The following is a 14118-nucleotide window of genomic DNA, read 5'->3' on the forward strand; positions in this document are numbered from 1 at the left end:
CTCACTTCAGTCCCCGGCAAAATCATGGAGCAGGTCCTCAAGGAATTCATTTTAAAGCACTTGGAGGAGAGGAAGGTGATTAGGAACAGTCAACATGGATTCACCAAGGGCAAGTTATGCCTGACCAACCTGATTGCCTTCTATGATGAGATAACTGGCTCTGTGCATATGGGGAAAGTGGTGGATGTGATATATCTTGACTTTAACAAAACTTTTGATACCATCTCCCACAGTATTCTTGCCAGCAAGTTAAAGAAGTATCAATTGGATGAATGGACTATAAGGTGGATAGAAAGCTGTTCAGATTGTCGGGCTCAACGGGTAGTGATCAATGGCTCGATGTCTACTTGGCAGCGGGTATTAAGCGGAGTTCCCCAGGAGTCGGTCCTGGGGCCGGTTTTGTTCAACATCTTTATTAATGATCTGGATGATGGGATGAATTGCACCCTCAGCAAGTTTGCAGATGACACTAAGCTGGGGGGAAAGGTAGATATGCTGGAGGGTAGTGATAGGGTCCAGAGTGACCTAGACAAATTGGAGGAATGGCCAAAAGAAATCTGATGAGGTTCAACAAGGACAACTGCAAAGTCCTGCACTTAGGAAGGAAGAATCCCATACAGGCTGGGGACTGACTGGCTAAGCAGCAGTTCTGCAGAAAATGACCTGGGGATTACAGTGGACGAGAACCTGGATATGAGTCAGCAGTGTGCCCTTGTTGCCAAGAAGGCCAACGGCATATTGGGCTGTATTAGTGGGAGCATTGCCAGCAGGTCAAGGGAAGTGATTATTCCCCTGTATTCGGCACTGCTTAGGCCACACCTGGAGTATTGTTTCCAGTTTTGGTCCCCCCACTACAGAAGGGATGTGGACAAATTGGAGAGAGTCCAGCGGAGGGCAACGAAAATTATTAGGGGACTGGAGCACATGACTTATGAGGTGAGACTGAGGGTACTGGGCTTATTTAGTCTGCAGAAGAGAAGAGTGAGGGGGGATTTGATAGCAGCCTTCAACTACCTGAAGGGGGGTTCCAAAGAGGATGGAGCTAGGCTGTTCTCAGTGGTGGCAGATGACAGAACAAGAAGCATTGGTCTCAAGTTGCAGTGTGGGGAAGGGGTCTAGGTTGGATATTAGGAAACACTATTTTACTAGGAGGGTGGTGAAGCACTGGAATGGTTTACCTAGGGAGGTGGTGGAATCTCCATCCTTAGAGGTTTTTAAGACCCGGCTTGACAAAGCCCTGTCTGGGATGATTTAGTTGGTGTTGGTCCTGCTTTGAGCAGGGGGTTGGACTAGATGACCTCCTGAGGTCTCTTCCAACCCTAATATTCTATGATTCTGATTCCCACTCCATTTAGCAGCTGGAGTGGTTATGGAACCATCCACTGCCCATTTTCCTGTAAAACAGGTAGCATTAATTAGTGTTAGCACTGAATAGGTGGAGGGGAATTGGGGTTTTAGGGAGACCGGAGAGGAGAGGAGGATGAGATAAGATATAATGAGATCCTGAATGAAAGAGTTAGCTATGGGGATGGAAAGAAAAGAATGTGTGCTGAAGATGTTGAGGAGGGAAAAGTGACAGAATCTGGCTGTGACCTGCATGTGGGGGGCAGAAGACAGGGAGGAATAAAAAAATATCCCTTCAATTGCAGGCATGAGAGATGGGGTGGGGTAATAGAGGTGTCAATAGCCATAGAGAATGGGGGAAGGAGAGAAGATAATATGGTTAAGACTCAACTCCTTTGGTGAAATCCTGGCTCCACTGAAGTGAATTGGAGCTTTACTCTTTGAGTAATTGCCCATGTGGGTGCCAGTTCTGGTGTGCATGTGCCCCAATGCCTCAGAGATCAGATTCTTTTGGCCAACCGTGTCCCTTGAGTCTGTGTCCTGGATGCCCTTCGGCTCCCCCATCCCCTCCAAAGGCATAAAGGGCAGAGTGGGCCCAACTGTCCTTCAGTTTCTTTTAACCACCCGTGACTGTGAGATGGAACATTTGGCAGTGTCTCTTCAGATCGTATAAATCTTTTGCCTACTGTGTGATTTAAATCCCTTCATATAAACAGTCAGTATATTAGTCTAGGTAGGATAGTTGTTAGTTTTCTGATTATTTTTATACCCAAAGGCTTATTTAAAGATTTATTAGTGCTAGGGACTTCTTCGGTACTGGAAACTAGGCCTCCATGGCTGAAGTGAAGTTCCAGTTCCAGGGTTCAAAACTTGCTCCTTTTTGTGAAGCACTTATTATGCTGAATAATGGACACTTGACATGGCCTTGGGGAAGATCATGACCTCAATAGAGTTCAGTTTGTCATGCCTTTTTTAGAAGAACTCAGAAAGTGAGAGAGGTTTTTCTTAAACTCTTCTTCCTGGAGTGTTCAATGAGAATATCCTCAGATCCGGAGGGAAAAGGCTCTACCAAAACTGAACAGACTTAATTCCTGAGTGTTCCTGTAAACTGTGGCTCAATTTTGAGCTCTTTGGCTCAGTAGACATAGGAGGCAACAACTTCTGAGACCGGCAGAGCAGCTAAATCCTCCTCCAGAGCCTCTTCCAAAGATGTAGGTTACTCACTTCACTGCCTATGAAAGTGAGACATGAGTGACCAAGTGTTAGACTTGTCTTAAGCTCCACTTTGTAATTGGATTAACCGAAACTGCACAAAGGCACACTAGTCACAGTAGTGGGCTCCATGTGGACAAATAATTGAAGAAGAAAGAACAGTTACTTATTCCAATTCAAATGGTGCTGCAGTGTCTGTCTTACCTTGCAGAGGTAAGACAGACACTGTAGCACCATTTTGAATTGGAATATTTCACTTTGGGCATTCATTTTTTTGGACAAAAATATCAGTATGTTCTGCAGAAAACAAGTTACTTATCTTAAATTAACTGTGGTTCATTGAGACGTATTGTCCACATGACTCCCACAACCCACTCTCCTTCCCTGTTTGTATCGAGTCCTATAGCTCTGGAATTCTCTATTGGCAAAGGAACTGAGGGACAGTTGGACCCACTCTGGCCTTTATGCCCTTGGATGGAGGAGGCATATGAGAATATCCAGGGCATGAGCATGGCCTCAGTGGATACAGTGGTCAAAATAATCTGATTGTTGTGCACATGGGGAATGCGTGCCCCCGCACAAGGATCCAGTCTGAGATCTGTGTTTATATAATCCTACACTTGCAGAAGAATGGACAAGATGATCTCATTCAATAAATCCTTCCCATTATTAACGAATCTCTTTCTAAGTTAGTGTGGAACACAGCTATAATGTTTCATATTTAAATACTCCAACTCTTAAGTCCTGTGATTAAATAATACTCATTTCAGCAAGGAGTGCTGGACACAGTTCTCTATGGAGCCCAGTGATAGGCTAAAAGTTTTGCTAGATTGTAATATAAGGTTATCTTTGTACTGGGGACTGAATACACCTTAACAGCATCTTGAGTCCATGTTAACCCAGCAACAAGGGACTTATCTTCAGTCCTGAATTTTGATTCTCATATTGTACAGCCAATAGACTACCAAGAAAACCCAGTATTCTTTAAATTTTTTATTCTGTTACGTACTGTTGTTTGCTGGGAACTGTTAAATAATTGTCATGTTCCACCCCAGAAGTGACTGCATTTCATTGATGGATGAACCAATTTGCAGACATATTATATACTGTGAAGTGCTTTGGGATCCTTTTAAGATTAATTTGCTACATAAATGTTAGATTATTATTATATTGTTATTTAGCTACTACATATGCTACATATATTTATAGGTCATGTTTTACAATAAGAATCCAAACCCTCTGAGGCAAGCAGGCCAGAACTTCACATCATTGTTTTGCTTTAGCACTTTGTCTGGAAATTCTTCCTCTCGGTGTCAAAGTACTGTACTCCTTTTATCTTTTATAAGGCCTGTAACACATGAGAAAAATCTTTTTGCAGTGAGTGGAACTGGAACATTATTGTTGATTATTCCTTCTAGCTGCTGTTAGTTGGAATAAACAAATATAACATTACTTTCTTTAAGGACTGCTAGGATATGTTAGAAAACTTGGGTGTTTTATAGAAAATGACTTTGATTATTCATTAACATTGAAATGTTGTATTTTAAAGTTGTTTGGAAGCATACATAACTTTTCATTTGGGTCTATTTATTTTCTAAGTCTTATGTGCTGTCTGCCCTGTATAGATCAGTGAAGCCCTTTAACAGTTAGGCTGCAGCCAGGGCCGACTCCAGGGTTTTGGCCATCCCAAGCAGCCAAAACAAAACAAAAACAAAAACAAAAAGCCGCGATCGCAATCTGCGGCGGCAATTCAGCAGGAGGTCCTTCGCTCCCAGGCGGAGTGAGGGACCGTCCGCCGAATTGCCGCCGAATACCTGCACGTGCCGCCCCTCTCCGGAGCGGCTGCCCGAAGCACCTGCTTGCCAGGCTGGTGCCTGGAGCCGGCCCTGGCTGCAGCACCTTATTCTGCTATAACAACCCTTTACTGAAAGATGGAAGACAAGATCCTTGGTCCTGTTAAGCCAGTAGCACAAAGAGAATTTAAAATTGCCTTAAGGCAACAGCTTAGAATTCCTCTAGTACAAGGGAGTCCTGAGCTAGCATGGGGAGGCTATGCCAGTCCCTCCTACATTTCCCCCCTCCTGGCATAGGGGGCTTTCCAGGGTAGGCTGAGGACATATGAGAGGCATGAGTTGGAACCAGAGTGGGATGCAGAGTGCGGAGCAGCCCTCAGGGATCAGCAGGCTGGAGAGGTGGAATAAAACTCCCCAGTGCACTCAGTGCTCTTCTGTTACACTTTGAGGTCTAGTTCTGAGATTTCATTAACCTTTTCTCTTTCTTTCTTTCTTTCTTTCTTTCTTTCTTTCTTTCTTTCTTTCTTTCTTTCTTTCTTTCTTTCTTTCTTTCTTTCTTTCTTTCTTTCTCAGAAGGGGATTTATTTTCATGCTTTATGGAATTTAGTTGCTTTACAGATGACACCTATGACTAAATGGGAGGGGAGGTTGAGGGGGAGCTAGAAGAAAACAACATGTATCATGTAGTACATAGCTAGAAATTATTGCACTTGGAGTAATATATCTAAATTAGATTATTTCCTCTCTTCCTCCATTCTGTTTTTCCTTCAGGTGATACTGGCAAGCAATACAACCAATGAAGTTTTTGGCCTTCTTATACGTACTGCCTACAGGTTTAACCAACTTGGATTAAAAAACCAAAGGGCTGTGAAGCTGGTGAATGAACTTCTTCAAGAACTAAGATTTACGGATTAGTTTTGTATTGTTGTCCAGATCAACCCAGAGACTAGACCAGCTGATCAGATTTTTTCTACGGTAAAGTGTGAAAGGGAAGTCAGTTTTTTTTATTTATATTCCCCCTTCCCCATGTATGAAAATAGAAAATGTTTGGAAATGTCATTCTGTTAGAATACAGCAGTAATCTTTAAAGATGGTTGAAAATGTTGTTCATAATGTTTTATTTTACAAGGGACTTGTGTCATCTAAACGCTGTTTATTCACAGCCTCGTTGCTGACATTATGTCCTAGTTGTGGTCTAGATTTTCTGTAAATTCTTAGTCCAGGAAGTGCAGCTGTTAGGGGTGGAAACAAAAGCTATAATAATAGGAAGAGGCCTTTCCTTCTGTAAAATAATTACTGATAATTCAAAACTACTGTTTGAATGTTACGAGAGAGATAAAGTTCAGAAAAATTATGTTATTTACTAGTTGATTATTTCTAGCTGTTTGGGAGTAATTTAACAATTTGATCCTGAAATTCTGCTTCGGTGAGTCTAAGCCTGATCACAGACAAGTGATCATTAATGGTTCCTTCTGAATATGTGCTTCCATGAAATACAGTTTCATGAAACTGAAAGACCAATCAACTCCTTAAATTCTTATAAGTGATTTTACAAATTGAAACTCATCTCAGATTTACTATATGGCATTCATCAGAAAGTGTGTTCTTCCAAGGTAATGTTCTCTCTAGTTTGTACCACAGGACTTTTAGCAATGTCAAGAATATCGCAGAGAGGATTTGGTGCAGATTGTAAATAGATCTCGCTTTAATGCTGGAGATTCTCTATATCAGGAAGAAATTCTTTACCCTATATTAGTTAAAGGAGGACAAGCACAAGATAGGGTTATGGGAAGTTGTTTCAGAGTTAAAGGGAAAATTTTCAGAGGACCACATAATGGGTGCACCTGCAAATCCCCACATTTCTGTATACAGACAGGTACACAATGAAGTACAAATTGCTATTTGCCTGTAATGACAGGGGTATAGGGAGGGATTGTAGCCCATCCACTGTGCCATCTTTTGAAAATGATCCAAAAAGTTTGTGAAACTATTTATACCTACCATTATCTGGAGAAAAAAAAAATATGGGTAGCATCTGGTGATGGAGGATGCTACTATATTCAGTCCTTCGTTGTCATATGTTGTCTAGTTTCAAGGTCTGTACTTTATGTGCATTAAGACTATTTGTGGGTGTGTGCATGTGCTGCAGTTACCCTAATTATCACAGTTTTGTGAGTATCATGTTTCTTCCATAGCAGAACTAAAACTGTTCACTTAGTATCCTGTTGCTCTAGACGGAGTAGGGATGTTTACAGTTTAGGAATTTCTTACATTAATACCTATTGTAAATCATAAAAGAAAGAGTTACAGAGGTTACAAAGGGTATGTAAGACTAGAACATAAGCCTGCCTATATTAGGTCGACCTACAGCCACTTCAGTAATTACTGTGGTGGTGCATGTCCACGCTACCCTCCTTGGGTCGGTCGGGCACATCCTCACCAGGAGCACTTCCACTGACCTAAGAGGGACAGTGTGGGGAGCAGTCTCTCAGCTCTGCTGGCAGCTCCTCAGGCCCCCGACGGGCTGCCATTCCCCTCTGATCCCCATTCCCCACCAGGAGCAGGGGGGAAGCCACCCGAGGCTTCTCACCTCACTGGGAGCTGAGGGAAAGCTGCCTGGGGCTTCTCGCTTCCCTGTTCCCGACCGGGAGTGGAGGGGAAGCCGCCCAGGGCTTCTAAGCCCTGGGGAGCAGGGTCCAGCTGCCCTGGCTTCACAACCCTGCTCCCTGCCAGGCACCAGGCTGCCTGGCTCTGAGTGGCGGAGGGGAAGGCAACTGGGATTCTCACCCAAGCTCCCAGCCGGGAGCGAGGTCCAGCCACCCTGCTCTCCACGGGAGCGGGGGGCAGCTGGGTTCTAGCTGCCAATTTTCTTGTCAATTTTACAGCTTCTGCCATGAAATTGACAAAACAGCCAACAATCCATGTAAGGAACACCATGTCTACACAGACACTGTGTCACCCTAACTACACCGACATAAGCCTGACGCCTCTCTTGGAGGAAGAGTTATTATGTTGGTGTAGTAGGGCACTTACATTGGCCGGAGGAAGGCTGTAGTGTAGACACTGACATAATTAGGTCGATGTAAGACAGCTTACATCAACCTAACTGTATAGTTTTCAGAGTAGCAGCCATGTTAGTCTGTATCCGCAAAAAAAACAGGAGTACTTGTAGCACCTTAGAGACTAACAAATTTATTGGAGCATAAACTTTCGTGGGCCACAGCCTACTTCATCGTATGCATGTAGTGGAAAATACAGTAGGAAGATATATATATATATACACAGAGAACATGAAACAGTGGGTGTTACTATACACCAGGGGTCGGCAACGTTCGGCACGCGGCTCACCAGGGTAAGCACCCTGGTGGGCTGGGCCAGTTTTATTTACCTGCTGACGCGGCAGGTTTGGCCGATCGCGTCCGCCACTGGCTGCGGTTCGCCGTCCCGGGCCAATGGGGGCGGCGAGAAGCCGCGGCCAGCACATCGCTCACAGTCTCTACGTAAAAGAATAAATGGACACAAATCAGACGTCAAGAATTATAACATTCAAAAACCAGGTGGAGAACACTTCAATCTCCCTGGCCACTTGATTACAGACCTAAAAGTCGCAATATTACAACAAAAAAACTCCAACGCGAGACTGCTGAATTAGAATTAATTTGCAAATTGGACACCATTAAATTAGGCTTGAACAAAGACTGGGAGTGGATAGGCCATTACACAAAGTAAAACTATTCCCCTCCTCCCCCCCAGTTCCTCATATCTCCTTGTCAATTTTGTCAATTGCTGGAAATGGGCCATTTTCATTACCACTACAAACTGTTTTTTTTTTCTGCTCCTGCTGATAAAAGCTCAACTTAACTGATTACTCTCCTTATAGTGTGTATAGTAACACCCATTGTTTCATGTTCTCTGTGTGTGTATATATATATATCTTCCTACTGTATTTTCCATTCTATGCATCCGATGAAGTAGGCTGTAGCCCACGAAAGCTTATGCTCAAATAAATGTGTTAGTCTCTAAGGTGCCACAAGTACTCCTGTTCTTCTAACCGTATAGTGTAGACCAGCCCCATATCTTCTAATCCATTCATTAAAGTGCTCATAGTATTTGTTTCAGAGCAGATGCAGCAATAGTAAAGATTTAGCAAATAGTTTATTTGATTCAAGAGCACTTCTTAAATAAAAAAGAAAAATCAATCATGAACTGTTGGCTGCTGCATCTTTTCACTTATTGGTAGCAAGGTATACACATAAGAAAAACAGGCATTCTAGTTTTCGTCTTCTAGATATTGCTTCTAAAAGGCACGGAATAGATCTGAAACTAAGGAGGCTGTCGCTGTTGACAAAAAAAAAACCCAGCAAACAAGGAATTTGTCCAGTGGGAACAAATGTGTGGAATGTTCTTCCTTATATGACAAGGAATCTAAAATTAATTTGTCTTTCAAGGAAGAAAGTTGATTTTTTGTTTTTATTTTGTTGTGGGGTTTGTGTGTGTGTGTGTTTTGTTTCCTTTCCTCCAGAATCTTTTGATGGATTTTGTTTTCTGTGGCCTTACTCGACCCTTACTTTGTGCTTACATGTTCAATCTGGATATTATTTTTATTTATATATATATATATATATACTTCAAAAACAAATCTAAAAGAGGTGTGTTACTTCACTTTCTAGATTCAGAATTACTTGGTCCATACTGAGGCTAGGTCTACACTGAAGGGGTGGGGGGGTTGACCTAAGATACGCAACTTCAGCTACGCGAATAGCGTAGCTGAAGTCAGCGTATCTTAGGTCGATTTACCTGGCCGTGAGGACAGCAGCGAGTCGACCCCTGCTGCTCCCCCCGTCGACTCCGCTTCCGCCTCTCGCCGCGGTGGAGTTCTAGAGTTGACGGCACAGCGATCGGGGATCGATCACTATGGGTAGTGTAGACATACCCTAAGAGTATTCTATTCATCGGTATTCTACGGTTGCTGGAGGTGAACTGCAAGCAGATGAAACACCACCTTTCACAGTTCTGTCACTGCAATATATAAAAATCTAAAATAATTCCTCCTTGCTTTTTAAAGGAACCTATAATATCCTGTCAAATAATGGTAGGTTGACTCAGGTAGGTAGGTAATCTGCAGTAAAGGCTCAGGGAAAGAATAGAAAGCAGTGAGCAATCATTCCCATTCTCATATATTGGTTTCTTAAAAAGGGTTACATGGTTTAAATATTACGAAAAAGGTTTACTGTATTTTAAGATGCTTTTAACCCTCGTATTGGACTGAACACCACCCAGTTATTTCTGTATTGGGGTCTTGGAGACTCCTACTACGTCAAAATTGGAAAAAAAACACGTGAATCATTTAAATCTAGCTTTATTGTAACCAGTGAACTATAAAACAATGAACAAGTTAAAACTTTTCTAGATTCAGAAGTACACTGCACAGAATTGTTTTGGGGCTCTAACTGACCTCATGGTTAGACAATGAAAATAGTTAGAGACAGAAACAATATAAAAGGCACAAAAGGAGCACACAGGCAGGAAATGTCCTATTACTTTGAATGAATGGAGCAAGTAGGTGAAATATGTTCTGAACATACAAAGTTTTTAGTCGTTGCACATTTTTGATGTATTTTTCTGGAACAGATGTAACATCTTCCCCATTTCTCAGGCTTTGGATCAGTACCCAGCACACTAGACACGGCTTCCCTAGTAGCCTGAGGCAAGACTGCAGTGTTCCTTTCCTGCACCAGTAGTTTCACTATCTCTGTACCCTGAGAAACATCCGTCTCTTACGCAAAGATTTATTATACCAGTTGTGGTTCAACAAAATCCAAACAATATATGCATTCAGACATGCAATGTGCATGTTCAATACCAGTCTTTGTCCCAGTAACAGCGAGTCTTTGCCACAGCTACAGCATCTGTCAAGTGTGTGCTGCCAGAAAATGTATCTGGCAATTGTGGCTTCCCCAGAAACTCTTCCTAACAAGAGTAAGCTTCCCAGAAAATCAGTTTGACAGTGTTCTCTTAACTCACTTTGCTGGACAATTGTAACAATACATAAGGCAAATGTTATCTGGGGTCTCACAGACCCCCAAGACTATGTTGGTGCATTTTATTTGAAAAGCAAAAACTGCTGAAACTATGATGCTACGAATAAGGCTGCGTGTCTGTCATGGAGATCACGGTTTCCAGGACTTTCTGTGGTAATTTCTGCAGTGGCCAGTACTGGCTCAGGGGCTGCCCAAGTTGGGCAGCAGCAGCAGTTTGGATGTGTGGGAGGGAACTCAGGGCTGGGGCAGGAGGTTGGGGTGCCCTTACCGGGAGGGGGGGTTCCCCGCCTCTCCCCCCCAGCACCAGTGGGGATTCTGGGCCCCCGCAGCGCCCCTAGGCGGCCTCTCCAGAGCTCTTGTGGTCTCCCAGCCCAAATTTTAGTTAGGGGTATATAGTAAAACTCATGGACAGGTATGCAGACAAAATTAGTGGTAACAGGTTGTCATCATCATAGGTTGAGAATATTTAAAAAAAGAAGAAAGTGGTTTGTCTATCATGTTTTGTTTAATTTTTTTGACTGTGTTTGGGGTACAAGAGACCCCCAAAGACCTGGCAAGCATAGTACTTTCATATTTCCCATTGACTCCCATTGAGGGGTCTAACTGATCGCATTACCTTTTTAGTGACTTTTTTTGCTACACAAAAACCATAACAGGAAGGATGATAAAACCAATGCAGAAAGATTTATCTCATCCTACTTTGAGAATACTTAATGTATGAAGAAGCACGGGTTTGCACGAAAATTGTTATTTATAGTGTAGTGCATGTTGGGGTCAGATAGACCTGGAAAACATTAGGGGGGGGGGGGAACCCTGAGTGTCATCTGTGACTTTAAAAGGAGACCTCTGCACTTGCATTCCTTGTGCTTTAGTCAGCATGGCTGTTATGGTATTTTTACTGCTCATTCACATTGTTTGCTTATGTAGATGTTACAGGGTATGTCTACATTGCAGACTTGCCACATGTTCTGCCATGTGTTGTTGCCCAACCCACCCACCAATCCCCACATACTTAAAACCCTTAAAAAATATGTATAAATGTGCATTGAGCCCATGCGAGAGTACTCAGCTGGAGGTATTGAACAATGCTTGTGTTGCACTTTGAGACGCACCCTATCTGCCCACTTTGCATTGTGGAGTCCTTCTCTGAATCACTGCTTTCCAAGACAATTTCCCATCCAGGAGGTATAGCTTGCATTCTTTGTTCCCAGGTGTATTACCTTGCATTTGGCTGTATTAAAACATATTCTATTGGATTGTGACCATTTAACCTGATAACTCAGGTCACACTGTAACAGTAACTTGTTATCCCACCAATCATCTGCAAACTTTACCAGCAAACATTTTATATCATGTAGCTTTGGACCAAGAACCAATCCCTAAGCAATTCCACTAGAAATGGCCCCACTCATGGATGTCTCCCCATGAACAACTAATTTTGAGACCTATCAGTGAGCTAGTTTTTATTCCATCTAATGTGTGTCCTGTTAGTTTTATACATAGTTTGTTATATAAGGAGTTGTTCTGACCTTATTAGCTGGGCAGACAGTAGATCATTTGAGTTACAGTTCCCAGAACATATAGAGAAAGCATCTCTTTTCAAGACAAGCCAGGGAAACTACCATATAGGAGCAAATGTGTGTCCATTAGAGCTTAAAGCTGCATAGCATGAGTGTGCAGTGAATGGACGTTGCATTTGGACAGATGGAAAAGGAATCTGAGAGACTCTCTATTTTGGTTTTATTTAGCTATAAGCCAAAAAATTTTTGCAGAATTTTACAAGTTTAGGATGAAATTCTCAGCAGAAGTGACCAGGCAACTTAACCACAAAAGCTGTGAAAATCAGCCCAATTTTTAAGCTATTTCACAAGCATATTTTCAAACGAGCAGGTGACCTATGGATCACTAAATAATGCTACATAAGGAACCAAGCATTTATTGATTCATGTGGCTCAAATAAAATGCAGCAAGATGAAAACCCTAACTAAGTCTGAGTCCTCTTCTACTCTCCAGGTCTGTAAAAGGCTGTGAGCACTGCAGTGCTTTGTAGTGACTCTAGAGATGAGGTACAAATACAGTATTCTCACTCCACAGCGCCTAATGCTAGTTGTGTTCTTGAATTGAGAGGCATACTGTACATTTTTACCTCTTCTATGCAGTCTGTAATTGCTAGTTGGGTTACAAAAACAGCATTTTTTTCTTTGTGGAGGAAGGAATCGTAGCATCTGTAGCTCCACTGCCAGGTTCTTGAGGCTTCATTTTGCCCATGATTCATAACAACATTCATATGTGGGCCTGTTTAAGTCCACCTACCTATCTGGCTAGCATTTGTACACTGTGATGTATTTTTTCCTCCAACTGCTGGTCTGAACTTTCAAAAGATAAGCTCATGATTGTAGTTCCGATTGCTGCCTTAGGAGGGAATATCTTATTCTGGGAATTTGCTATGGGGTGGTTTGTTCATCAGCAAATGCTAGAAAGGAGTTTCCCTTGCTTGCATTGGCCATCTTCCTTTAACCATCTGTCTGTCTATAGGAAAGGAATAAACCTCATGAACCCCTTTTGAAGGGATTAAGTGTACTCAAAGTGACTGGTCCTTTTAATGGCCAAGGTCCCAGAGCCAAGTAGGCATAGGCACTGGATCACTATCAACCTCTGAAACAAAAATTGGAAGTTTCAGTAATATAGTTAGTCTTAACAGGCAATGTTTTTGCCTTAAATAATATATTATGTACTGGGAGAGTGTAAAAAAAAAAAAACCAACTTAGTAGCTTCATTATTGCCTGAGATTTGGCTGGTTGCCTATATTCTGTAATCACAGCACTGATATCTGGCTGGAAAATAACTTATTAGACAATTAACCGCAGCCGCCTCAAGGAGTGGGAAAAATCCTATATTATTATGTCCTTGAATAGTTCTGTGCATTTCTAACTAATCTGGATATCTCTTCCTTGCAAATGCCCGCCACAACACTCACATATTAAGTCAGATAGGACAATAAGTTCATGCACTGAGCTCTCCTTGTACTCTTGAGCCTAATGACTTTCCCCGCTTAGTTGTCCTCCTGCTTCTCAAACCACCATGCTTACAGTTTTACTGAACTTCTCATTTGTACCTAACGGGTCAATCTGTGCTAGTGAAATATACATTCGAAACTTGTTCACTGTATGTTGTTTTCCCTTTATCTTCTGAGCCAGTAGATTCACTATGAACCAAGAAAACAGGTTTATTTACACTTGTCTTTTGCCTCTTTTGTGCAGTTTCTGTAAAAAGTTCTTTAAAATGAATTTTGAGTCATGTATGAGCAATGGGTTTCTCTTTTTTGCAGTGGCTCAGGGCTTTCTAGCTAATGATTCTGTAACTCTCTACGCTTATAAACTGTCCAAAAATCTGACTGCTGCCTCCTATTCCAATCTAACTTATAACTAAAGGTGAGGATCTGAGCCTCCTGTCTGTATTACAGTTTTCTGAAGAGATTACTAGTATTTTGCATTGTTAATCCTGTTATTGTGCATCACTTCTATACTAGCATGAGTTGTCTGAAAATAGAGAATGGAAAAGCTACTATCAAATTCCATTAGAGGAAGAGCTGAAAGGGGTACTTGAATACACTCTGGCATTACTGCTGAAGACGGAATCTACTGCTGGACACAGGCAAACCCAAGCATTAATTGCAAGTTTCTGGCTAGTTATAAAATTATCATCTCTTCTGAAGATAGGGCAAAGTA

General features: G+C 42.1%; 2 protein-coding genes across 12 annotated transcripts in view; one reads left to right on the forward strand and one right to left on the reverse strand.

The window, feature by feature from the left end:
- Nucleotides 1-5706, forward strand: part of FANCC (FA complementation group C) — a 127570-nt gene extending 121864 nt beyond the window's left edge. For all 5 annotated transcript variants that reach the window (XR_010588867.1, XM_024101149.3, XM_042854563.2 and 2 more), the window contains one exon: nucleotides 5121-5706. Coding sequence is in view for 4 of the 5 variants with exons in the window: in XM_024101149.3 (XP_023956917.1) it covers nucleotides 5121-5264 (144 nt within the window). In the remaining variant the exon portion in view is untranslated. The remainder of the gene's footprint in view (nucleotides 1-5120) is intronic.
- Nucleotides 1-14118, reverse strand: part of AOPEP (aminopeptidase O (putative)) — a 410457-nt gene that overhangs the window by 51626 nt on the left and 344713 nt on the right. The window lies entirely within an intron of this gene.

This window comes from Chrysemys picta, chromosome 6 (assembly GCF_011386835.1).
Source record: "Chrysemys picta bellii isolate R12L10 chromosome 6, ASM1138683v2, whole genome shotgun sequence".
In the NCBI taxonomy this organism is placed as follows: domain Eukaryota; kingdom Metazoa; phylum Chordata; order Testudines; family Emydidae; genus Chrysemys; species Chrysemys picta.